The following is a 26,431-nucleotide window of genomic DNA, read 5'->3' on the forward strand; positions in this document are numbered from 1 at the left end:
CATCATAGAATAAAGAAAATAAGTGCTTATTTTGTATACACTTTTGAATTTGCGTAACTTTTCCTGGTTTTTGGTTTAATGACGACCCTCGCTTTTCTCCTTCATATTTGAAAGTGTTCCTATTATTTATATGTTTAACATCTTTATTATTACCGACATTTTAACATTCGAATCTTCTTTGTGTTTCGGGTTGGGTATGAAGTTTTGATAGGATTTTCTTAATTTCCGAAAGGTCACTAACGCGTCATGAAAAAGTCTTCTAGTTTCTTTCACTAGATTTATCAATTCCCCTATTATTCAGGGTTTCTCTCTGGGCGATCATCTATTTCGGTGTGATACTTAGTCTTTCCACATTCGAATCAATCATTTCCAGACTACCGTTCGTTGCTGGATGATTATCGAGTCATATCGAGACCTTACCTTAATATTTTACAATTTATTAGGGACTTGTTTGATTAATTTCCAATGTAGAAATGCCAAATTTATTTAAAATTCATTGATATATTGCCTTTTCACTTATCTTTCACCACAATTGGACAAATTAATTGATGTGTTCTATTTTCACTTGTCACAGGACAAGTGGATTTAAATCAATTGAAGAGAATATAAAAAGGTTTGATACAATTTGCTATAAAACAAGTAAAAGAGCTATATTCGGCTGTGCCGAATCTTATATACCCTTTATACCAAATTATACTTCAAAATAAAAATTTTAAATATTTTTAGGTAATCAAAATTTATTTTTTTTCCAAAATTGTTTTTTAATTTTTTGCAAAAAAAAAAAATCGAATTGTTTTTTTAAATTTTAAAAATTTCTTTTTTGTTTTTAAAGTTTTTTTTTTAATATTTAGCGGAAAATAACTGTTGGGGGAAAAAAAAATTCGGGTTAAAAAATTTTTTTTTTCCGATTTTGAACCATTGTAGGTCCAACTTACGTCATTGCAAAGGTCTTTGAAATATCTATCATTAGATATCCATATTGTCTATATTGATTGTCCTGTTTTCCTTATATCTAAGCCATTTGTGGACCGATTTTCTCGATTTTAAATAGAAACCGAGTCGGAAGAATTCCGGAGATATTGATGTATGAATCGTGTATGTAAGTTATTTGGGGGCTTCGGAAAGTTGATTTCAATAGACAGACGGACGGACAGACATACGGACATGGCTTAATCGACTCCGCCATCTATAAGGATCCAAAATATATACTTTATAGGGTCGGAAATGAAAAATGTAGAAATTACAAACGGAATGACAAACTTATACATACCCTTCTCACGAAGGTGAAGGGTATAAAAATGAAATGGAAGATTAAGATAGGCAAACTTCTCAAGGTTTGAATTAATTATGCTAAAATGATTAGAAAGTATTTGTTGGACGATCATCAGCGAAATATACAACTAAAGGGTATTTCATTAATCTTTAAATTTAAATAAACGAAAGTGTGTGTGAGATATCATCGATATTTTTTATTCATTTTAAAGGCCTATCGATGTCATTACATATAGAATATAACATCGTACAATGTCCCCCGCGTCTTCGCTGGGTAGCGCGCAACCGAAATATATAATTTTCTATGACTGTGGAGCATAAATCAGGCTGATTTATATGTAGGTTATGTGGGCTTTGAGGCCCGCTGTGGTTTATTCGCATAGAAATGCGACTTAAAAAAAACCCACAAGAAAAAGTCTAACTTGATCAATCTCTCGATCTCGGTGGCTAGTTCACATCACCTACATGTGAGATGATGTGAACGGCATGAGCTGTGTGGCACGTAGCTCCGTCCTGCTGTTGGTGTCAATATCGTCCAATTCAGTCCCAAAGAAGTAGCTAATCATCGCTCGCCATTTACGGTCCATTTATATATATATATCCGTCCATTTTTATTTGGCAAAACAAACTGAATAAATAATTGTAAATTTGACAGATTTAGCTTCAACAATATGGCCGCTATAACTGTCAAAGTCCGGAAGTCCCTATAGCAAGACGCTTTATCAAATATTCCCATTAAAAGGAAACGATTTTAAATCTCAAAACATTAACTTTTTGAGAAAATAAACACAGATTTAATCAAAAGATCAATAAAAGGTTTTACATATGAATGTTATCCAGGGAATCTGAAAAATCTTAAATGAAATTCTATTATCCATTATATTATGGAAATAACTGCAAATGAAATTATGTACCTATTTTGGTAAATCACCGGAAAAGGAAATAACTTGAAGATTACAGTCCATGTTGGCGTTTTGAAACATTGACCATGTTAATACAATTATGTATGTTTTGCAGTTTATGCTTTTGCATTTAACATGCTAAACTTGTAGTTTAATGCTTCATAGATTTGTTGGAATCTGTTGGAAAAACAAGCAGCAACTTAATTTCTGATTTTCTAATAAAAAAAAAACAAAATACACATAATAACTAAGTAAACAAGACAACTCTCTGAATAGGAGGTAAGTTTTCAAAGTATTTGTATTATTTGCATGTAAATACTACTGGTTTTCGAAACTTAAATGTCAGGCCATCAAGAGAAGGCGCCGCCATTCAGTGCCATTAAAATGAATGTTACAAGTAAATCATTTCAACACCAGGCAGGCTGGCTGGCAGGCAGGCAGTCGGTTTAAGTGAAAATTTCTATATACACCGGCGTCAGACGATTCGATCATAATTGCAATTGTTTAACATGACATGATCATGTGCGAATTTATTTTCATTTTTGTTGTTTGTTAGTTGCTGCAACATCTTGTTTAGCCGCAAAAGTGTTGTGATGCTGATGAGAAGTTAATGTGGAGAAGTGGCAGAGCAGGGCAGGCATATTAAACAAATAAGCAACAAATAAATCCCAGCTAAAATATGTTGTTTATAAAATATTGATAGTGTTGATGTATTTATGAGATAATGGTACCGACAACCACTACCAGCAACAAAGTGATTTATGTTTTTTAAGGAACAAAATCCATTGTTCTGTTTTTTTTTCTTCTTTGCATTATACTGACAACCAGAAACAAGCAATTTTTGCTGGCTTCCCTAAGGAGTACGAGTAAGTAAAATACCAATTTTGAATATAATCTTCCTTCATAGCGAATGGTGTCTTTTTCTTTTTTGGCTACAAAATAATCTCTTCATGTAGTTGGACACATATTTCAGTTATAAACGCTGCTGTCACATTTATTATATTGCTGTGTTTTTCTTTTATTCATTTATTTTGTTGTGTGCCCATAAAATCGATGTCCATATTTATGTATATTTACTGCACCCAGGGAGTAAGTAGCTGGGACAGAATAAAAATGACAAACTGCCGCAAATTTTGTCGCATTTATGTTCTACAAACTTGTTTCAATGTTTTACAAGTCTTTTTGTTTTGTTTTTTTTTTTTGCTCGCAAAATATTCGCCACTGTGGCGATTTGTCTATTTATAAGAAATACTTAATAATAAAGTGCTATTATTTTCATAAAATTGTGTGAAGGTCGTTAATAAAAATATTATATTTCATTTAATTTATTTTAAAATTGTTTCTTTTTGTTATACATACATATGTTAACATGTTAATAAAATTGTATTTCATGATCCCTTTGCATTTGTCAGGTGTTTTTGTTGACGTTTTTAAATTCCACCTTTAACCTAAAGATTAGGAACTCAAAAACATTATCATATTGATGAAATTTTACTTGGATTCAATTATAAGGACTGAGATCGAAATAAAATTTAATACACGTTTTTCATTAAAACTTTTAACCCAAGTATTATTTGATTTTTTTTTGTAAAACATGTCAGTTATTGGCCCATAATCATAGTCAGAAATAAAGTATATTTTTATAGAAATAAAGTCGTCTTTACTTAAGAGTGGACTTTAGGTCTACCATAGACAAATTAAAGTATATTTTTGACGTTAAAGTCGACTGTAAATATAAAACAAGCTGAAGCTGTTATTAACTCATTTAACAACAGCATCAGCTGTTCTTCGCCATGTAAAAAAGTTCGGCAAAAAGTAAAAAAAAATAAGTTACAAGAATTTGGCAGAAATTTTGCAATTGTTGAACAGCTATCAATAAAATTAGTACCAAAATATTCTAAATATGATATTAATCTTATCTTTTCCATTTTTCCACCACAAAAAACTTTTTTTCTTTAGTTGTCCCGGTTATTTTTATTGTTTACCTTTTTTGGTTATGGTTTTAATTTTCTATATCAGCTGTTCAGCGGTGCCACTTGTCTGTATTTTGTTGTATATTGTATGAAAACATTTTCTACATTTGAGGTGGCACCCAGTTAAAGTCGGTTCAATTTAAAACACACTTTAATTTTGACTATAGTTGCAAAATAATTAAAAGCAGGTTTTTATTTTAAAGTTGTTTTTAAAAAGAACCGACTTTAGTGTTTGACTATGATTATGGGCCATTATGTTTAATATCAATTATGTTTATTTTTGTTAATCTAATTAAAATGTTCGACGAGAATTATTAAATATTTTCAACAAAAACCAACTTGGTCCCACAAAAAGTTGGCCAAACAATCAAAGGTCAACTGATTTAATAACAATCAACTGATTCCAATGTTATTAAACATTATCGGGAGAACTTGTCCTTTGATAGTAAACCTGTAGCCCGTTTCTGTATTTCTCGAATTGAAATACTTTCCGCATGAAACGATTGAATTGCAACAAAAATAGTGTAAAACAAGTAAGAAAGTATGGTCGGTCAAGCCCGACCATATAATACCCTACACTAAGTAAAAGAGCACAAACAATTTGTCTTTTAAAATTTCAATAATTTATATTTTTGAGTGATTTTTGGAAGTGGGCCTTATATGGGGGCTATGACCAATTATGGACCGAGCACCATGAAATTAGGTCGTGTGATTTATGTCTATATTAAAGTTAACTATGTTGAATTTTGTGTGATTACCAACATTTTTAAGCGACTAATTATGGACCGATTACCTAATTATGGACCGATCGTAACAAAATTTGGTGACATGAATTTTGTGTATATAAAACTTATTTGGAGCGGAATTTGTGGAGATGCATATATAAATTAAACATTTATGACCGATAAAGTCCAATTTCGGGAGGACATTTGTATGGGGGCTAGGTGAAATAATGGACCGATTTCAGCCAGTTTCAATAGGCTTGGTCCTTGAGCCGAAAAAATAATATGTATCAAATTTCATCGAAATATCTTCAAAATTGCGACCTGTACTCTGCGCACAAGGTTTACATGGACAACCAGCCAGCCAGCCAGCCGACCAGACGGACGGACGGACATCGCTTAATCGACTCAGAAAGTGATTCTAAGTCGATCGGTATACTTTAAGGTGGTGTAGGGTATAATGACACAAAATATGTTTTTTCTCGCACAAGTGTTTCTGTATCTTGAGTTTGCAAGAATTATCTGCCATTTAATAATTTTCCAGCAATTATTGGAAGGATGTGAGAAAAAGTGTTTCTGTAACAATATTTTGCGAAAAGTTTCTCACAAGAACTGTCAAAACAAGTCACATTTGAAATTGGTGTGAGAAAAACTAAATTTTAAAAAATATAGATATTTTTAACTTCGTATGTATAAATATGGAACCCAAATCAGCCGAAAATGTAAGTAGCACAGAGTTTGAATAAAATAATTATATATACACATGTAAGTACACAAAAATGTGTTTCAAAATTATTTTTTTAAATTCAGCAGTTATAAGCGCCACACTATACTTTTTGTTTTATATTCAAATGATGACAATCAATAAAACACAATTGTTATATTTTGGCATTTTAAATTTTTTAGCCTTTCACTGTTTTCGTTTTCGTTTTCGTTTTATTACAATTTCTTTCTTTCGTTGACGTTTGTCTTGCATTTGACACTTAATTACTGGAAATATTCCAATAAGAACAGAATCTGTGTTGTCTGTTTTCGAATTCAAATACAGAAACACTTATTTCTCGCACATTGAGAAACGATGGAATTTTTTGTTTCACACTTCATGCGAGAAATACAGAAACGAGCTACTGGTTCAGGCTGAAGGAATGGTCCAAATAATGTTTCTAAAGCCAATAAATAGAAAGCATTTTCAAAAAAATTCCCAACATATCCGGTAGGAAAGCAGTGCGGTTAGCTCAGTAGTCGTGCTATTTGGTAAGAAGAGTTAAAGCCAATGCAGGTTTAAAAACATATAAGGCTCAAAAAGTTCAAGACAGGAACTTTGCTAAAAATTTAGAGGCCAAACACAGAGCACGGAAATTGATGTCAAATTTTATATAAAAATATACCTGCTGTATAATTAATGCGAAACGTATGTTTTGGAAAATTTTTCCCAGCTTCCGTGTCAATATTTTTATGTTGCTGATGCTCAAGGGAATGTTGTAGAAAATTTTAGGACCCAAAATCAGAAAATGTTTCCAAAAAGTTCTTGGTATAAATAAGCCAAACATTTGTTACAAAGGACTCTATAAATACCGAAATTTACATCAAGAAATGTTTACAAAAGAGGATGCTTCCATTCATAAGACTTCTTAATGTGTCCACTTATTTTTGGCCTGATTTGGCATCATGTCATTATTATAAGCAAGGTCTTGAGTGCTACAATAACAAAAATGTGGTATTTGTACTAAAAGAGGCAAATTCTCCAAACTGCCTGGAGCTAAGGCCAGAGGAGATATATTGGGCTCTTATTAAAAGAGAATTGAAGAGCACAAAAAAGGTGTCCAAAAGTGTGGTAGATTTTAAACGGAGATTGACTACTTGTTCGAACAAAATGACAGAAAGCAGTATAAAAACCTTAATGGAAGATTTTCCGGAAAAATTTCATAAATTCATCATTAGTGATTAGAACTATAAAAATAATATTTTTAGAGTGTCCCTTAGAATTAAATTTATTGAAATGTTGAAACGGTACCCGCTGAAAACTTTCGTAATAACCTAAAATACCACCAACAAAATTTTTAGCTTGTTCTAAGAAGGGCAACCCGTGCCAACTTTCGATTTAGTTGCGAATAGTTTAACTGTATCCTATGAAGATAAAGACTCACATACAAGTAAATATGGATATATTTTAAGTAAGAATAAACTTTTGTTTTAATATTTCTCAAAATATGTTAATTTTGTTCCTACATTTCTTGTTCTAGTGGCCTGAGACACGTTAATGGCCTGGCGATTTTTTAATAACTTTAACATTTTTTAACCAATTTGTGTCTTTTATATCTTATTAGAACGACAATTACGTACACATTTCGATTCTTTTAAATTAAATTGCAAAAGTAATTACTTAATAACAACATTTAAAAATAATGAAGAAAATGCATTCGAAAGTTGGTACGGGTTGCCCTTCTTAGAACAAGCTAAACTTTATTTTGGTTGTATTTTAGGTCATTACGAAAGTATTCAGCGGGTACCGTTTCAACATTTCAAAAATTTAAAATTTAATTCTAAGGGACACTCTAATATGTATGTTAAGATTTTTTCGATCTCAGTCCTTAGCAGCTGCTTTTTTGTTTTTGTTCAAATCGTTTAAAAGTTCTTGAGTTTATGAAACACAGATATAATACAAAAAGCTGATACAAAATTGGTGTATCAGGTTAAATGTGTGATGTCACTTTGATATATTTTAACACCGTGTCGTATCTGCTCATCGTCTATTGTATGAAATGAACTCCAAATATATTTTTGTTATGCCGATGTTTAAACAATCAATTCTCCGGGAAATTAGTAGAGGTTTCAAAAATTTCTAAGCGAAAATATTCCTTTAAAGCTTTGTCTACACTTGATTTAAGACTTGAAATGCTAGACTTAAAATTGTATTGTTGTCTAATTAAATAAAATTTTGGTATGTTTGAAATTTATATAAACGTTTAGAGTTTAAAAAAAAATAAACCGAGATATTTTTCTTCATATCCTCAATAGAATTTCTTTAACTTCTAGCTTGATTTTAAGACCACTAGGTGTATGAAATGACAGCTACATTAATTACATATGATATTTTCCACAGTCTTCTTTAAGTGTCTAACAACAGAGTTCACAGCATTAATTTTAGAGTACTTTTTATTGAATTCATTCCTGGTACCGTGAAATAACTCCCCACGAAAAAATGAAATAACACCCAACAAATTTTCCATACAACTTGGGACTTATTTCATTATGAAACAACTCCTAACGCATCGGGAGTTATTTCATAATTTTTTGTTGGGAGTTATTTCATAATGCAATTACTCCCAATGAAATTTTTGTTGGGTTTTATTTCATTTTATTTTGGGAATTAGGAGTTATTTCACTGTATTGGGAGTTATTTAATTTTTGTTGGGTTCTACTTTGCAATAGCAGAACCCATAAATATAAAAAACTAGCTTCGCTCAGAAAAGATTATTTTTACATCGTCGGCCATCGGCCGGTCGCAAAGGTTTTTTACTCTGGGGTGTATCAAAAACCGGCTTCGCTCAGAAAAAATTATTTTTACATCGTCGGCCTTTGTCAGGTAGCAACGATTACTTAATATGGTGCGAAATGAAAATCGGTTTTCTGAAATATTATAAAACCTTTCTGCAATGAAAGAAATCCGGAGGAGAAACCCTTAGCGACCGGCCGAAGGCCGGCAATGCAAAAAACTTTTCTGAGCGAAGCCAGTTTTTGATACACCCCAGAGGAGAAAAACTTAGCGCACGGCCGAAGGCCGGCAATGCAAAACAAATTTTCTGAGTGAAGCCGGTTTTTGACACATCCCAAAGGAGTAAAACCTTGCGCTTCGCTATAGGCCCGCAATGCAAAAAGTGTTTGGTAAACGAAGAATAATTTCACTTTTGTAGTTCCTTTTTTAGATTACATAAATAAATTGCTTCGGATTGGGAATTATTTCATTGGGAGTTATTTCGCTTTTTTGGGACTAATATTTTTAAAATTATGAAACCGCCGATTATTGGGAGTAATTTCATTTTACCCTTTGGTAGTTATTTCATATTTCAAGTTTCGGAATTATTTCATTTTTGATGGGAATTATTTCATTGGGAGTTATTTCACTGGGAGTTATTTCATTTGGGAGCTATTTCACGGTACCTTCATTCCTTTGAGAATTCATTCTTTGTAGAATTAATTTCTTATTTAATCATTAAATTTTATTTTAATTGAAATCTATTGCAAAAGAGCTTAAACAAATTTATTGAATGCATAAATTGTTCTTCAATTCAAATCTATTGTAAATCGAATGAATGAAATTTAGATTAGAATTGAATTAACAAGAATTTAATTATTCAAAAGTTGAACGAATTTTATTAAGGGTCCTCATGTAAACGCTTAAATTCCTCGTAAACTGTGCAATCTGTGCATTTTTACACTCTAGCAAATGAACTGTCAACAAATGTATGGAAAGTCGTTAGCACAACTCCGATAAGTTTGCGCGACAATTTAGACTCGCAAACTTGAATTTATTGTGCATTTGATGAATCATCTGCTTTTGTTTACTTTTATTTATAAGAAATAAAAATCAAATAAAATATAAAAAATTTGTGCATGTGAAAATTGTGTAACTTTGGAACAGAATGCTAGAATATAAACAAAAATAGCTAGAATATAAACAAAATCTGAAATGGGCCTTATCGCTGAAATTTATTTTTTGATGAAAAACGAACTGAACAGAACATCAGAATTATTTTATCATCATCATCATCATCATCATAATATTAATAGGCAAGTCGATTTCTTTAGACCCCTTTTACGCTCACATTATACATTCAATTTGGGCAAAAAATATACCATTTTAAATGGATTTATTCACAGAAGTGCAGAATATATATTTTATTGAAATCGGTTCAGTTTTTTTAGGAGTTATAAGCGTTTAAAGATGTTACTAACACATATGCAAAAACGTGTACATGTGAACCTTAAGCAAAAAAGTAAACAAAGCAACCCAGCGGGAAAAAATGATAGGACTTCAATTTTTAGGCCTTCTAAAAGGCATACTTACACATTCTAATAGATCCGATACTCATTCCACCCTGCCTGCTCTTAGAAGGTGTTCAAGAAGCCCTATGAATCCCCTTCTAATATCAAGTGAGCTTGTTGGCTGCCAACAGCCCATCATAAGTAGGCCTTCTCTCAGCCCTCTAACAGTAGCGAGTATGCAAGGCCTTGGCTCGCAATGACACGCCGTGTAAAATTGAAATGATTTTGCAATGCGGCAAAATGATTTTGCAAGTCCTTGTGTCTGCAAAATGAGGCATTTAGGAAGGCCTCTTTACTGCATCTTTTTCCCGCTGGGAATGCGTGTTTGTGCAATATGTTGTTGTAAATAAATAAGAGAAACAATTAAACAGTATTGATTTCGCTCTGTTTTAAGTGAGAGTTGTTATAGAAAACAAAGAAGAAGACTTTAGTAATTTAAATTCGCTTTAATAAATATATTTTGAAGGTGTTTTTTTATTTTCTAACTCCCATATGCATAAACAATTTTTAAATTTATCAAAGGTTTATAAAACAAAATTTGTTTTATAAACCTTTGACAAATTTAAAAAACTGTTTATGCATATGGGGGTAAATATGTAATTGTAGATAAGTAAATATTTATTTTATAATTGTGACGATTTTCAACGGTTTATCACTGCATGAAGTTTAATGAAAAATGGGACGGGTCGGAATAAATGGTGAGTCACCTCCCATACAAAGTAAATAGTTATTTCTAAATATTTTGTGAAATATAATTGCAAGATTCTTCAAACTTAGTCTAAATGGCTCTTTTATAAATTTTCATAGTTTCGCTGAAATTGTTCGGGATTGGAATAGTGGGCGTGGCACACCCTGTACAAAGTATATAATTAATTTTGAATATCTGTAGAACTATAATTGTAAAAGTGTTTAAACTTTTAGCGAATTAATTTCTTATTACTGTGCGGAGTTTAGCTGGATATAGACGGAATTAGATTAGAGGGCATAGCACCCAAAATGGGAGAGGTCGGAAAAGGATGAGTCACCTCCCATACAAAGTAATAATTGCAAGGTTCTTCAAACATTGTCCGCATAGATCTCTTACCATTTTACACAGATTGGCTGAAAATGGTCGGGATTGCATTAGTGGTTATGGCGCAAAGTAAATAATTAATTTTTAATATCTGGAGAACTATAATTCTAAAAGAATTTAAACTCTGTATCAATCAATTTATTACCATTCTAAGGAGGTTAGCTAAAAACGAATTTATTCCTGATCCCTGTTCGAAGTTTAGCTAAGCATGATCGGCTTATTAGGATTGACCCCTCCCTTATAAAGAAAAGTTAAAGTAAAGCTTGATATTTACATAAAAGGTTTAAAAATGGGTGGGATCAGAGCAGTGGAGTGGTATCTCCCATACAAAATTAGTTAGTTATTTTCGACTATCAAGTGAACTGTAATTGAGAGATTCTCAAATTTTGTATGTGTTATTTTCGTATTTCCATTCATATTTTTCTAATTTTACTAGGGTAGGGGTAGCGAAGTGCACCGGGTTATGCTAGTTGAAATGGATGCACAAACTAAATAAATGACAGCCAATTCAATAGAAGTAGCTTCATCAATATGGTCAAAGTTTGGAAGACACTTTCGGGTCATACGACACATCGGTCTATGACCGATATTTCGATGTGTTACTAATGGAATGACAAAATCTTTTTTTGTGGTGGATATAAACGACTTCAAATTATGTGTTTTTTTACAGCTGGAAATCGTAGGACAAAAAGTTTATTTGTATGATAAAATGTTTAATATACAAAACTCTTTGGCACCCAAAACAAAAAAAAAAGTAATTTATAGAGAAATTATTTTAATAACTACCATTATAAAATTACTACATTACTACATACAATACAAAAAACCAACTTAATACTTACATACTGTTTAAGTTTTCCAAAAATGTTTTAACGCCATTATTGCCACCAGTTACCAATAAAGAAAACAGCGGCATGTGTTTGTTGCATGAAAAGAAATTAATAAAAAAAACACAAATGAAATAAAAAATTAATATGAAAAATACCAAAAAAATAACTATTAAATTTAAAATTTAATCTACCCTTGTTAAAATACAAGATAAACCACAATTTGTCTGCAATAACGTCTTAGCGGCGGAACACAATTGAAAAATGCAAAATTTGGCAAATTCCTTAACAGTTTTTAACAACAAGATCCTTGTTAATTCAAAACGACTAAAATTATGACTTTAAATTAAAAACAAAGTGAAATTGTAAATATTTTATTGCTAAAAAGCCAAAGTTTTGCTGTTGCATAAAGCGAAATCAAAAACCTGTATTGTAAAGTGTAGGGTGCAAAAACCAGCAACAGAAACTAAACTGCAGGTGAGTGCTTAATGTACCAAATACATGTAATTATAAGAAGCAACAACTCTTAAGTACTTGTTATCTTTTATTATTGGAATTCTGCAATTGCGATCACTTTGTAATTAGCTGCTAATGCAACATCTAGTTAATGCAACAGCGTAAACATGCGGCCGGACAGGGCGTTGTCTGTTAATAAACAGCAACTGCTAGCTGGCTATAACAGCAGCAGTAGCTGTACAAGCTCCAGCAGCTGTTGTCCTTCTTGCAAATTGTAACTGGCAGTTGAGGAACTTGTGTTCGTTTGGATGCACGTACGTCACCATAAATGTCCTTGCCTTATTAATTTAAAAAAACCCAAACATGTAGTAGTTAAGAGTGAGAGCAGAGAAGTAGGAAGAGTAAATAAATTGCATTTAGAGTGCTAAATATGATAATTAGGGTTATGTGATATCTTTACTCTTAGTTTTTTATTTTTACTTTGTCTCAAAAATTGCTCGTGTTGGGAAACTATTGTATAACAACAAGTGAAGAACACTTTTTTTCAATTTAAACATTTCTTTATCGCCAGTAAATGCAGAAAAAAATAAAGAAGTTTTAATGTAATGTAAGACAATCATTCAGTTTGTTGGCCAGCTATAATCACTCAGTCATACAGCGGTTTTTAGCTTCTTATTTTTGTGTAATAATAAAAAAGCCAGTTTTTCTTTGGAGGCGTTTTTTGTTTTTGATCGAAATTTGATATTTTCCCGATAGCAAACACGCATTGCTGGGGTACGTTTGCTCTCTTTATTTGTAGTAGTTGTTGTTTTTGCATACTATGTAGCAAGCGGGCTGATAGATACATTCACTCACTCGCTCATTCGTTTAATTTTTGCTGATGTTTGCTGTAGTTGGCCATGCAGATGCTTGTCTTTCTTCGATCAGCTAAATGTTTTGTTGTCTGGTGTAGATTGTTTTGCCACCTTTATGCGAAAGTGTTGCACAAGTGTTGCAAGTACATACGTATGTTATTTCTCAACTGTTGTTTGATCGATGTGCTGAACATGTTACATTTCATGTAAAACAATAATTTTTGTTTCCCATTCAATGAATTTATAATGGATTTTAAATGTTTCATTATTTAATCCATTCATTCCAACATTAATTTTTGTCTTATTAGCTGGTAACATTGGCTTTTTAGCACTAATTAACAAAGCACTCTACTCTAATGTGTAAAATAGAGTAGATCTTTAATTGTTTTAGCTAAAAACACATGCAGTTGTTATAAAGTAATACAAAATTATTATACAAAAGAAATTGATGAATGCAATAAATTTTTTTTATTACAATAATAGGTGTGAGACGTTTTTGTAAGTTAATTTCTCTTTAAAATGTGAATATGAAATAAGATCAGAAGATGAATAGTTTTAAACAACACAACTAACTGCGAAATATCCCAACATACCATATAGTAATCAAACTACAATACAACTTGAGAATAAGCTTATATAAATAGTGGGTTTTAAGCTATTCTTAATTTCATTTATAATAATATTTATAAAATGTGAATTCACAAGCCGTTTTTAACAATGCTTTAGAAACTCTTATTATACACAACTGTTTCTAAAGTATTGAAAACAAAATATTGAAAAATGCTTATCTTTTCCAATACATTCTCAAGTCTTGTTGTACCGTTTCATTTTTTTGAGTAAAATTGTTGAAAGTGTTTTGCATGTAAATTTCATAGCGAGTGGACATGCAAAATAATTGGTAATAATATAATAAATAAATATATAAATAATAAATAAAACGATAATAAAAGTGCCTAATAAATATAAAAAAAAGTGTTAGAAAATAAACTAAAGAAGTAATGGATCTTCTTTTAAATAATAAAGTGACCAAATAATATATTATTTGTGAAACTTATTCTACAATTATATAAAAATATTCAGACGAATAAGCTTTTCTATACAAAAGTTAATACAATATTATTTTCGTAAGCTTATTCTACAATTGCAAGGATAAGCTTATAGTAATCATGCATATGTAATATTTTCACGAGGGTTCCGTTTTGATTTTTCTACAATTGTTACGATAGCCATTTTCAATATATTCTAAAGTCTTTCTCAAGCTTAAGGCTTGTGTTGGTAAGCTTATTATAATATTTTTCTCAAGTCATTTGGTTTGTTGGGATAACAATTTAACGATTTTCGAAAATAACTATTTACTTTGTGTTGGTGGTGCCACATCCCCTGTTCCCGAACCGTTCCATTTTCGGTTAGACTTCATGCACTGATAAGAAATTGGTTCGTATAAAGTTTGAAGACTGTCACAATTATAGTTCGGCAGATATTTGAAAATAACTATTTACTTTGTATGGGTGGGGTGCAACGCCCATTTATCCAATCATGTCCATTTTCAGCAAAGCTTCGCACAATAGTTCCGAAGTAAATCCCGCGAACTTTTGCGGCTTTCTCCATTATAGTTCAATTGTATGGGAGGCCTATTGTTCCTTCCGGAATATTGGGTAAAATCTAATTATTCCTTCAGGGATCTAAATAGCTGTATATCAAGAAAACCCTCGATCACAATTTTTTAGAGAGAGATTTTGGCAGTGATTCTATGTCCAATTCTGGATCTGAGAACAATATCAGCTTGACTGCCGTTTATATCATAAGGAGAGAATTAAGTATTTTAACAAAAGGCTTTTTTTAAGCAGTTAACATTAGGATAATTTCGGTACTAGGAAACCAGGTATCATAGAAGGATGACAGAGCGGATGAGCTTGATTTAAAATTCCATTTAAAATGAGAGACAAAAGGAAGCATAATTATGATTATGTATTTGAGAGAGATTGATAACCAGAATTCGGTTATTGTAAGATTCTTGATATTGAAGATCACATTCTCATATAATGATACACGAATGTCTTTATGATTATAAATTTATCCACTTTTTTCGGAAATATATTTTATAGTTGTTTCCGTTACGTTTTTGGACGAGGAGTTGTTCGACTTCTTTTGCCTTACCAATATCTGTTAGACCTTTTTTTCTGATCCAGGTTCTCTTTCAATGTTCAAGTCTGTCTTTTTTATACTGTTTAATGGCTTTTGAAACAGTGTGACGAAGAACCTTCAGATCTTTTGCTATTTTATTGAAAGTCCATATTGAATTTTTTTTGAAAAGTTTTAATTATTTTTTTCAAGGACTTTTTTTCCGCTGTCCACAGTTGAAAATTAATGATTTGGAAAAGATAATATCTGACATATTTTTAAAAGCTAATGTGATTAAACAAAATAATAATTTGTTGAATCAAGGATATGTTTTGGCTGGAATAGTCTGTATAACTATTTACTGTTTATAATATTTTTGTATATAATCAAATCCTTATTTTTCCTTTATTATAATAATATTTAATTGATAGCGAACTACCGCATGACTTGAGGAGAAACGGAAAACAGAATTTCATGTGCTCATTAAGCATTCTTAATCCAAGGTAAATCTTGATAAATACTATGGAACTCTGCATCATCAATTTCAATGGTAAAAAAATGATTTACTCAATTTCGTTGTGGCCGAAAAATCACGGAAGATGCTGAACGTTCTGGACGCCCATTGAGGTCTCTACACCCGAATCAATTGAACAAATTCACGATATTGTGTTGGCCGATCGGAGTTGAAAGTGCGTGAGATTGTGGAAGCCATAGGCTCATCTCATGGCTCATTTTTTTTCAATTTTGAATGATTACTTGGGTATGAGAAAGCTTCCCGAAAGATGTGTGTCGCGTTTGCGCACAATCGACCACAAACGCAATTGTGTGACAACTTCGCAGGAGTGTTTGTCCGATTTGAATGAAATTGCACATGCGCAAAGGGGAAGTGATGTCGAGTTTAAGTTTTGAATCTGGACTTAATGAGCCCACCAGGAGCTGGGCCAGGGGTCCCAAAAATAGGACACCTCGGGTATGGTCAATTTTTAAAATGATCCTATTTCTTCGTTTGTGTTCCGATTTCAAAATTACATATATAGAATCTTGTCATTGAGCACTACATAAAACATCGTCGTAGCTATCAATTATCTTTTATAGCTTAGGAGATGTTCGCATTTGAAAATTAAATTTTCAACATTTTTACCCACCCTACTCGAGTTTTTTGATGACCGCGGTTCCAAATATTTCCCGATTTTTTTCCATTTTTCTTTCATAGGATTAACAACAGATGTATATATTAAATAAAGAAAGAATTGTTTAAAAATCATGACTGAGTTTAAAGTTACATGCATTTGATTTTAAAAAAATTAAAAAAGGCGATTTTTCGTTATTTTTTTGGGAAAAAAGTACTTTTTTTTATGTTATCTAAAAAATTTCTAAAAGGATGTATAATAAATTTATACTTTTTGAAAAGATAACTTTACACTAAATATCTTAAATGAAAAAAAATTTATAATTTTTGATACCGAGGGGACCAGGTCCATTCAAAAAACGGCTATTTTTTCTGTAAAATTCAACTTTAGGGCAAAAATTCTCAAATCGCATACTCGATATCAAAATATAGTAACATATTTTAGATGGCCCAATAAGTTCTTAATTATTTTGTAAAGGGTTCCGATAACCCCGCCCCTGAAAATTCCAAAAATATCCCATTTTTGGAATTTTTCAATACTTTTTTGGGAATTGCGGGAGTCGTGTTTACAAATTTCAAAATTTGTTTTTATTTTCATTCCATTTTAAATAGAAAAATCTACATAACTGTGAAATTTCATTAAAAAATATTCATAAATAAAAATTTTATTTCAATTTGAAAAATTTGTATCTATGCTAAAACTTAATAAAAAGCATTTTTTGTCATATTTTTCAAAAAAGTATTCCATGAATTTTTTTAATTGTTAGTTATATACATTATTGAAAAGTAGACAAAATCCTCTATCCATTGATATATAATATGTTTTGTTACGTGGCAAATTAATTAGGGAAAACTTAACAACTCGCAGAGATCGGGATGAAATTTGCACCAAGGTTAGATCTATTGGATAGTAACTCAGACACAATTTTTCAACAAGATCGGTCGAGAACTCTCTGACATTTGACATTTTGGCCAAGCAGGTGTTTTTTCTTATCCATTCATCTTATTACCTATTGTTCTTAGCAAAATCTGTCCCAAATAGCTTAGATAGCTCTTTCTTCAATCTTTCGAAAAAAAATATTTAAAAAAAAATAAAAAAATTTCAATATTTTTTTTTACCGAAATCAAAAGCTTTTTGACTTTTTTTAAATTGGCCCTTTTTTACTTAAAATAAAGCTTAGGTCTTTTCCTTTTTTTGTAGCTTAGAGGGATGTGAGTGGGATAACTATCAAAATAAATATCTTGTAACTCTAGACCATTGGTAGGCAAATAGAGGCATTTAATTTGTGTGCTTTTTGGGTAAAAAATAAAATATCCACAACAACATCAAGCTACTGAATGAAATGTGTGTATTTTTACGCTCTTTTGTTCACATTCGGGCTGTTTGACGAAAATCATCGTTACTTGATCAATATTTTGCAAATTCGAACTTTTTTTCAAATGGGCCCTTTTTTTATTTATTTTTTGCTAAAAAGAAAGCTTAGTTGATTTCCTTTAAGTCCTATTTGGTCGCTTAGTGGGATGCGTGTGGAATAAATATCAAAATAAATGTTTGTAAAGAAAGCTTATGTCTTTTCCTTTAAGATGGTGTCGGTCGCTTAGTGGGATGCGAGTGGGATATATATCAAAATAAATGTTTTGTATCTTAATACATACAATGTTTCTGTTAAAACATTTATTTTGACATGAAATGCCCCATATAAATAAATTCATATTTTTTTTGCAAGTGTGAGAGATATTTCACTTATTTAAAAATTATCTTTTGAAGTACATATGTCCGCAGTTTTGGGGGGATTCAAACGGTCTGCTATTAGGTCGTATTGTCATAATGTCGTAAAATATTTTTTTAGTTTAAACAAATTTTTGTTGTGCTGCAAACAAAAAAAGTATTATTTTATGACAAACCAATAAACTTAGTTCTAAAAGTCTTATTAGTTTATAACTTTTTTGTTTGAAACCCAACAAAAATGTATTTAAACTAAAAAAATATTTTATGACATTATGACAATACGACCTAATTGGAGACCGTTTGAATCCCCCAAATATACATATTGTATTTCAAAATAATGGAAAATATTTAATGAAAAACTTTATTGCGTTTGGTGCGTTAAACCGCGACAAAATAATACCGTGCCAATATGCTATGCCAATTTGCATATTTACAAAAAATGTCAATAGTTAAATCCCTAATGTGCAGTTTCCATGGCAAAAATCCATGAATTAGTCTACGAATTGCTAACTCATCCGCCCTATTCTCCTGATTTAGCCCCGCGTGCTTGTTACCAAACCTGAAGAAATGGTTCGGCATGAAGTGATTTGACTCCAACAATGAAATCATCTCACAAACAAATACCTATTTTGATGACCTCGACAAATCATATTTTTTGGAAGGGATAAACAAATTGGAGAAACGTAGGACAAAAAATAAAATAATTTTTTTATCCAAAAACATGTGTTTAATTTATTACCGATCCGCGTATCTTCGTAAAAGAAATATCCTTTGTAAAAAAAGTCACTTCTTAGATACCGAATAATAAGCGAATCAATGATCATAGCAAGCGAAAGCTATGATTAAAACAGAACAAAACTGGGAAATCACAATAGCTTCCGCAAATTTGGTTTACGCTTACCCTCTTACAAAACAAATGATTTTTGTATGGTGAGTTGTTCCCACTTGGAATTGTACAAAAATCATTAATCATTTATTATTACTTCAGCTGGACTTACAAACTGAATTGAAAAGTTAATTTATAGATGACAATTATAAGATCATATTAGAGCATTTTAGCATTGGTGTTCCAATTCGATAACTTAGTAATAATAAAACAAATTAAACTATGTCATCACAATTTTTCCGCCCAGTGTATTGCGTTGGTCATTTATCATTTAGTATTTGTTTTGGGTCTTTGGAAAAAATTTAAACTAATCACCTTTTAATCTTAACTTCAATGTTGCATTCACGCAAATTATCTGCGTAATTTTAAAACGATCTTTTCTTTTTTTTTATTCTTCTTCAAAAACAAACACGTTTGCGTACGCAGTGCAGTGCAGCGCAAAGCGTACGCGTACATTTCCAAACCAGCCACAAAAGACTTGCAATCCATTAATCATTGTATGGCAGCTGATCCTTAAAGTGTCGTCGTTTCGACCACAATATTCAGTCATATGTGCAATGGATATGCATGGGATATATACAATTTTGATGGCTATAGAATAAATATATGTACATACACCGGTGAATTACGGAACACAAACTGCGAGAGTCACGGAGTGAGTGTAACATTCATTAATGAATGAATGAATGAGTGAATGAATGCATCTTTAAATGTTTATTTATATTATGTTGAAATTGAAATTGTGGCTCGTTAAGAAGTGTAAAGTGTAAAAGTAAAATGTGTTTTTAACTGTCAACAGTTTTACGCCCATTGTATTTAATAATTTCCCATTTTATTTTAATTTCATTTTAAATATTTTTGTTTGTTTGTTTGTTTATTTTGTTAAACTGAAACTGAAACAAATGATAAATTGTTGGTTTTGAATTGTTGTCTTGTCTTGTGTGTTTTACCGAGTATGAATGAGTATTTTGCTAACGATTCGCACCACTGCTACAAACACAAACATTTCGATTTTCCCAAACTCACTGAGTGACTGACTGATGGACACGCCTAAACATTCTACATTGTGGCCTGGTTCCTTAACTCTTAGATCTCTGTTGTACAATAATATTTACGAATATAATTGTGGGGTTTAAAATCCCATTTAAAAGGAAGCATATTTAATTATAGACATTTTGAAAAACCAACAATACTAATGAGTTCTTAATTAGTGACGATTTATATCTTAAATAATATGATAAATATGTATTTGAGAGGGATTTTTAACTAGATGTGGTATTTAGAATTTTAAGGGGAAGTTGAACAATCAAGAACTCTGTAATAAATATATGATGCACTTCGCAATGGAGTCGAAATATCAGAGGTTTTCCAAGATTTTAGTTACTGCAAGTTGAGCATGGTTAGTGGATAATATCTCCCATGCTACCTAGATATTTGGCGAATTCTTATTCCTTTAGGGATCTAATTATCTGTATATCAGGAAGGTTCCCGGGTTAGTAGTTTTTAGAGAGATTGTAATATTCAAGATACTGAAGATTGATTGTGGATCATATCTCCTAAGGAAACGAGGTATCATAGAAGAATGTCAGAGCGGATGTGCTTGTTTTATAATTCCAATTAAAATGAGAGACAGAAGGAAGCACAATTAATTATAGATATTTTTAAAATCCAACATTTGAGAGGAAGTTTTAACCAGAACTCAGTTATTGTAAGATTCTGGATACTGAAGGTTGAGAATGGTTAGTGGATCCCATAGCCTTAAATATGTAATATCAATGTTGAGCAGCCTTTGCATCCATGGAATCTTTATTTTTGAGAACGAAAACTGCTATTAACTGCTATATATCTGTTGATGTGATGACTGAGGAGTAGAGTTCCCACTCTTTTGCAAATCTGGGTGGACTACTACTGAATAGTTTAATTTATGTTGCTGATGTTCGAGGGAATGTTGTAGAAAAGTTTAGGACGCAAAAGCAGAAAATTTTCCCAAAAATTCTTGGTATGGCAAGCAATATGCCGTTGCGACAAAAGAAGCCAAACATTTGTTACAAAGGGCTCTGTAAATACCGATATTTACATCAAGGAATGTTTACAATAAAGGATGCTGCCATTCATAAGACTTCTTAATGTGTCCACTTAGTTTTTGGCCTGATTTGGCATTCTGTCATTATGGTGAGCAAGGTCTTGAGTGGTAGAAGAACAATAATGTGGTATTTGCACCATGACAGGCAAATCCTCTAAACTGCCTGGAGCTAAGGCCAGTGGAGAGATATTGGGATCTTATTAAAAGAGAATTGAAGAGCACAGAAAGCACTATAAAAACCTTAATGGTAGGGTTTCCGGAAAAGGTTCATCAATTCATCACTATTGACCTTCACCAAATTATACTTCATAATAAAAATTTTAAATATTTTTAACAAAAAAAAAACTTTTGGTGAAAAAAAAAATTCGCGTTAAAAAATATTTTTCCGATTTTGACCCATTGTAGGTCCAACTTACTATGGTCTTATACACGTCGTTGCAAAGGTCTTTGAAATATCTATCATTAGATATCCATATTGTCTATATTAATGACTTGGTAATCCAGATATAGGTAAAAAATCGAGGTTGTTCCGGCCATTTGTAGGCCGAATTTCTCGATTTTAAATAGCAACCGATCCGGAAGAATTCCGGATGTATTGATGTATGAATCGTGTATGTAAATTATTTGGGGGCTTCGGAAAGTTGATTTCAACAGACAGACGGATAGACAGACAGACGGACATGGCTTAATCGACTTCGCTATATATACTTTATAGGGTTGGAAAATTATATTGTGGAAATTACAAACGGAATGACAAACTAAAAATAAAAAGAGGTCACCAGGAATGGTTTCAGGAAAACCAGTAAATTGTGAGTACATTAAAACATAAGAAATAGGAACACATTACTTTCGACAAACTGTGATTGACAATATGATGGAAACTTTTCCAAATATTCAATTAATAGGTCAAAGTTCCAAAAAATTTAAAAATAAAGTATGTATTTTTCAAGTATTTCATTAATATATGAGGGCGAGTCAAAAAGTCCGTGACTTTTTTAATTTCCCGGCTCTGCCAGTTGACTCCTGTCAAAATTTTAAAAAGCTTCATCATTTAGTTAGTATTTAACAGCCATTTAAACCAAGGCTAAACTTGATAAATACTATGGGAACTATGCACTATCAATTGGTTTACTGAATTTCTTTGTACAAGCACGAAAGATGCCGAATGTTCTGGATGCCCAGTTGAGGTCTCCACACCACACACGCAACAATTGGAAATCGGAGACTGAAAGTGCGAGAGAACATTCGGCTGCCAGATTTGACTTTTGGTTTCAAAAATAGCAATTTGACGATTTCTTTCTCGAAAATGACGATTTTCTGCATTATGAAAATATGGCACTATTTTATGATTTGGTGAATATTTAGATTTAGAATTTAGTCAATTAAAATTTTTTGATTTTAAATAAATTTTTGTAAATAAATTACTGAAATATAAATAAATTACTCAAAATTCTAAAGCAACTTTTTCTATTTTGACAAAATTTATTCAGAATATAATGACATTACCCCATTCAATTGAAGCCGCCAAGCTTGAATTTATGCTTTAATCTCAGGCATTATTAACTTCCGAATGGACCACCTACAGCGTGGTGCTATATTTTAATGAAATTATCTTTAAAAATTAATGTCAGAGATTGTTCTTTCAGGTAATAAAGATTTAGACGTTAAATTCTATTTTATGTGTTTTATTTAAAATTAAAAAAACTTCTGAATGAAACCTTATACCTGATAAATTTTTATCATGATAAACTTCAAAATGGTTGTCTAGATAAAAAATTATCATGTATAGTCTCCATTTATTAGTGTTATTGCTTCGTTATGACAAAATTGTTAGTGTAAGTAGTTTTGCTTAGACAACTTTGTCTTGATAACAAATGTCATTTATTGTTATGATGAATATTTGTCAAGTATAGACAAATAGTATAAAGGAACCCCTTTTTTATTTTAGTGATCCCTTATTTATAAATTTCAATTTTAAGATATGTTTTTTGATAAATGTGATGTTTTCGTTCACTTTATAAATAGAAATTTAAATTTCCTGTTAGAAATCTTGACCTTTTTAATTTTCCGATTTTTTTTGACGATTTTTAAAATTCGAAATGATTTTTCCCAAATTCATCTGGCAGCCCTGACTATAGGTATCTCACATGGCTCAGTGGTTTCAATTTTGAATGGTCACTTGGGTATGACAAAGCTTTGCGCAAAATGGCTCACAATAGGGTACTCAAAAGAGAGATTTTAGATTTCAAAGTGTACCGGGCGAAATATTGTGACACAAGGTCTAAAAGTTAATTGCTGAAAATACCAAAAAGAAAATAACCAAATCGGACAAAGATTTCGGGACGCGCATCGATGACAAAGGTCAGATATATGCAAATTTTATTATTTATATGAAATAAATTTGTGAAACTCCTTAACTTTCTACATTATTTTACAGAACTATGTAGATTTATTAATTTTCTGGAAGTTCTGGATGTCCAGTTGAGGTCTCTATACCCGAAAAAATTTAAAAAAATTCACGATATGATGTTGGTCGATAGGAGATTGAACGTGGGAAAGATTGTGGAAGCCATATCAATTTCACATGGCCCACTGGTTTCAATTTTGAATAATGATTTGTATATGAGAAAGCTCACAATCGCTCACAAACGCAGTTGTGTGACTACTTCGCAGGAGTGATTAGCGTATATGAATGAGTTTTTGCACCGTTTCGTAACCGTGGATCCACCACAACACATCAGAGACCAAAGAGCAGTCAACAGTGTTTCTCGGGGTGAAATGGAGCCAAAGTAGGTCAAGGTGGGTTTGTCAGCCAATATAATTCAGGTATGTTCTGCTAATCACATTTTATAAAAGTGGTTTGAAATCACATAAAAGGTGTTTTGAGCACATAATTTTGTAATTTGAAAACGTTCAGCAAAGAGTCACTAATGTTTTCAAATCACTTGGTTATTTCTGCGGCTATTACATGGAAACTATTAAAATAAATTATTTAAATAAATTAAACAAATAGGTATTTTATTAATTTTCTTATAGAATTACTTGTTTTATTAAAAAAACACTTAAAATTTAATAAAAATCTAGAGACACCTTTTCTGCTGTAAAAAGTTTATTTGTATTTGTGATTATGTTTTTTTTTTGGTTTCAGGCATGGTACAATCAGTTACCAGGTACAATTATTAGAGAGAGTTTCCAATGTTCACCCCTAAAACGTCAAACTATGTATTTAATCACTTAACTTTTTTTAATTTGTTACCGCGATATTTTTTTAAATTTGTTACGTTTTAACTGAAATTATACACACTTATTAAATTCAATTGTTAGTAAATTTTTGTAATAAAAATTTAAATTCAATTATTTTTTTTTGGCATTTCCTTTTTATATTTTTTATTTTCTTTTGTTTGACGTTATAGGGAATGTATAATTGAGAACATACTTTCTAATAATTGTACCTTGCTAATTCTACAATGGTTTCAGGTTTGTTTTCAGTTGTCAGCTGTTTATGATTTTCGAAAATACATGGAAGCTTGCCAGACTAAAATTTTTTAATGTTTGTCTAAAATATGTTCAATATCTTTAAATTAATTATAATATTTGTTAGATTATATTATAAGTTATCAATATGCGTTAAGTTTTTTACGCTAATTGAAAAAAAAAAACTGCAACAAAATTGAAGCAAGTGGTAACCAAAAGCAATTGTGTACTGTGGCAGCTTTGCTGTTTTGTTTTCTTTTTGACATAGTGGTTGAGCTTGCGCCATAGTTTTTGCAAAATTTTTATAAAATGTAATTCCATTGTTTTTAACACAAAGTATACAGAGGCGACACGGCAAAAAAATATATTTGTCTCTTTCGCTCGAAACAATTTCAACTGGTTTGGTTTTATGCTTATTTATATAGTTGTTTGTTTTAACGCACTATCTGTATTAAACCGCAAATTTGTTTTCTCTTTCTATCGAAACAATTTAAAAAAAAACTGATTTTAGTGTTTTTAGTGGTTTTTAATTCCATTAAAGATATAACAGAAGCTGCAGGTATTTTTTTATTTTCACTTTAATATTTCTACAAAATTATTTGCAAAACAAAACATTTAAAATAAACGAATCAGATGTTTTCTTGTACTTTCGAAATCACACCGAAAAATACAATAAAGGTGTGATTTACAGAACAGGCACAAATCACACGTGTGATTTTAAAACGGCATGTGATTTGAAATCACGTGGATTACAGAACAGTCCTGATTGACTACCTTTAAAAGGGTAACACAATCAAGGGCGAACTTATTGGGTCGATTTAATAAGGATTTGAAATAAAAACGACTGATTTGGCTAAGAAAACATTTATTTTTCACCAGGACAATGCAAGGGGGCACACATGGCAAAAATCCATTAATTATTATTTTCAGGATTTGGCCCAGAGTGACTATTTCTTGTTTCTAAACCTAAAGAAATGGGGTTTGACTCCAACCATGAAATCATCTCACAAACAAATCCCTATTTTGATGACCTAGACAAATCATATTTTTTGGTAGGGTATAGAGCTCAAAGGGGATTATGTGGAAAAATAAAATGATTTTTATCCAAAAACCTGTGTTTTATTCAAAAAGTCACGGACCTATTGACCCGCCCTCGTATTAATAGCTTGAATGCTTCGGATCCAACAAGCAAAAAACTATGTAAAAGTTCAATCAAAGTTTTCTATTTCAACTAATTCAAAATCAAACTTAGCACACGAGATACATTTAATTTCAATTATTTTCATGGGATCGGTTGCCTTCGAAGAACTCCCAGACCTATTGGGTATTAAATTGCAGCATTTTATGAGCTTTATAATGAGCTCAGTGTATTAGAATTATTAGGATTAATTATAAATAAACAATTTTAACATTATTTTATTAACATTTAAAGATTTTTATCAGTATTTTCATTTAACATTTCCTGCCATGAAACCCTGTACTAATAACATAAAATAATAAGAAAAACTAATAAAATACTTACACCCTGTATTATATTGTTGTTCATTTTGAGGTTGTTTCCAGAAATTATATGTCAAAAAAATGTGATTAGATTGAGAAGAATTTTCGAAATGCATTCGTTCGTTCATTCATTCATATATTTAGCCAAAATACCAGGCAGCAATTGAAGCAAAAAGGCAGGCAGGCATTCAGTCAGTCAGCCAGTCAGGAAAACATAATATCCCGCAGTCATTAAGAGTATTTAGTCGAATAGTATGAAGATGATCATCCGTCATTGTGTCACATTGTGTTGTTGCAATGCATGTTACAGGCCGACCGACAGACAGACAGAACAGAAAATGCATGCAGCACAAAAATGCATGATGCCAAGACAGCACAACAACAG

At 31.4% G+C, this 26,431-nt stretch overlaps 1 protein-coding gene across 1 annotated transcript in view; it reads right to left on the bottom strand.

The window, feature by feature from the left end:
- Nucleotides 1-26,092, bottom strand: part of LOC135955506 (uncharacterized) — a 64,417-nt gene extending 38,325 nt beyond the window's left edge. Inside the window, exon 1 of the mRNA XM_065505856.1 lies at nt 26,069-26,092. Within this exon, the coding sequence (XP_065361928.1) occupies nt 26,069-26,092 (24 nt within the window). The remainder of the gene's footprint in view (nt 1-26,068) is intronic.
- Nucleotides 26,093-26,431: the final 339 nt, after the last annotated feature.

Source organism: Calliphora vicina, chromosome 3, assembly GCF_958450345.1.
Source record: "Calliphora vicina chromosome 3, idCalVici1.1, whole genome shotgun sequence".
NCBI classification, from domain to species: domain Eukaryota; kingdom Metazoa; phylum Arthropoda; class Insecta; order Diptera; family Calliphoridae; genus Calliphora; species Calliphora vicina.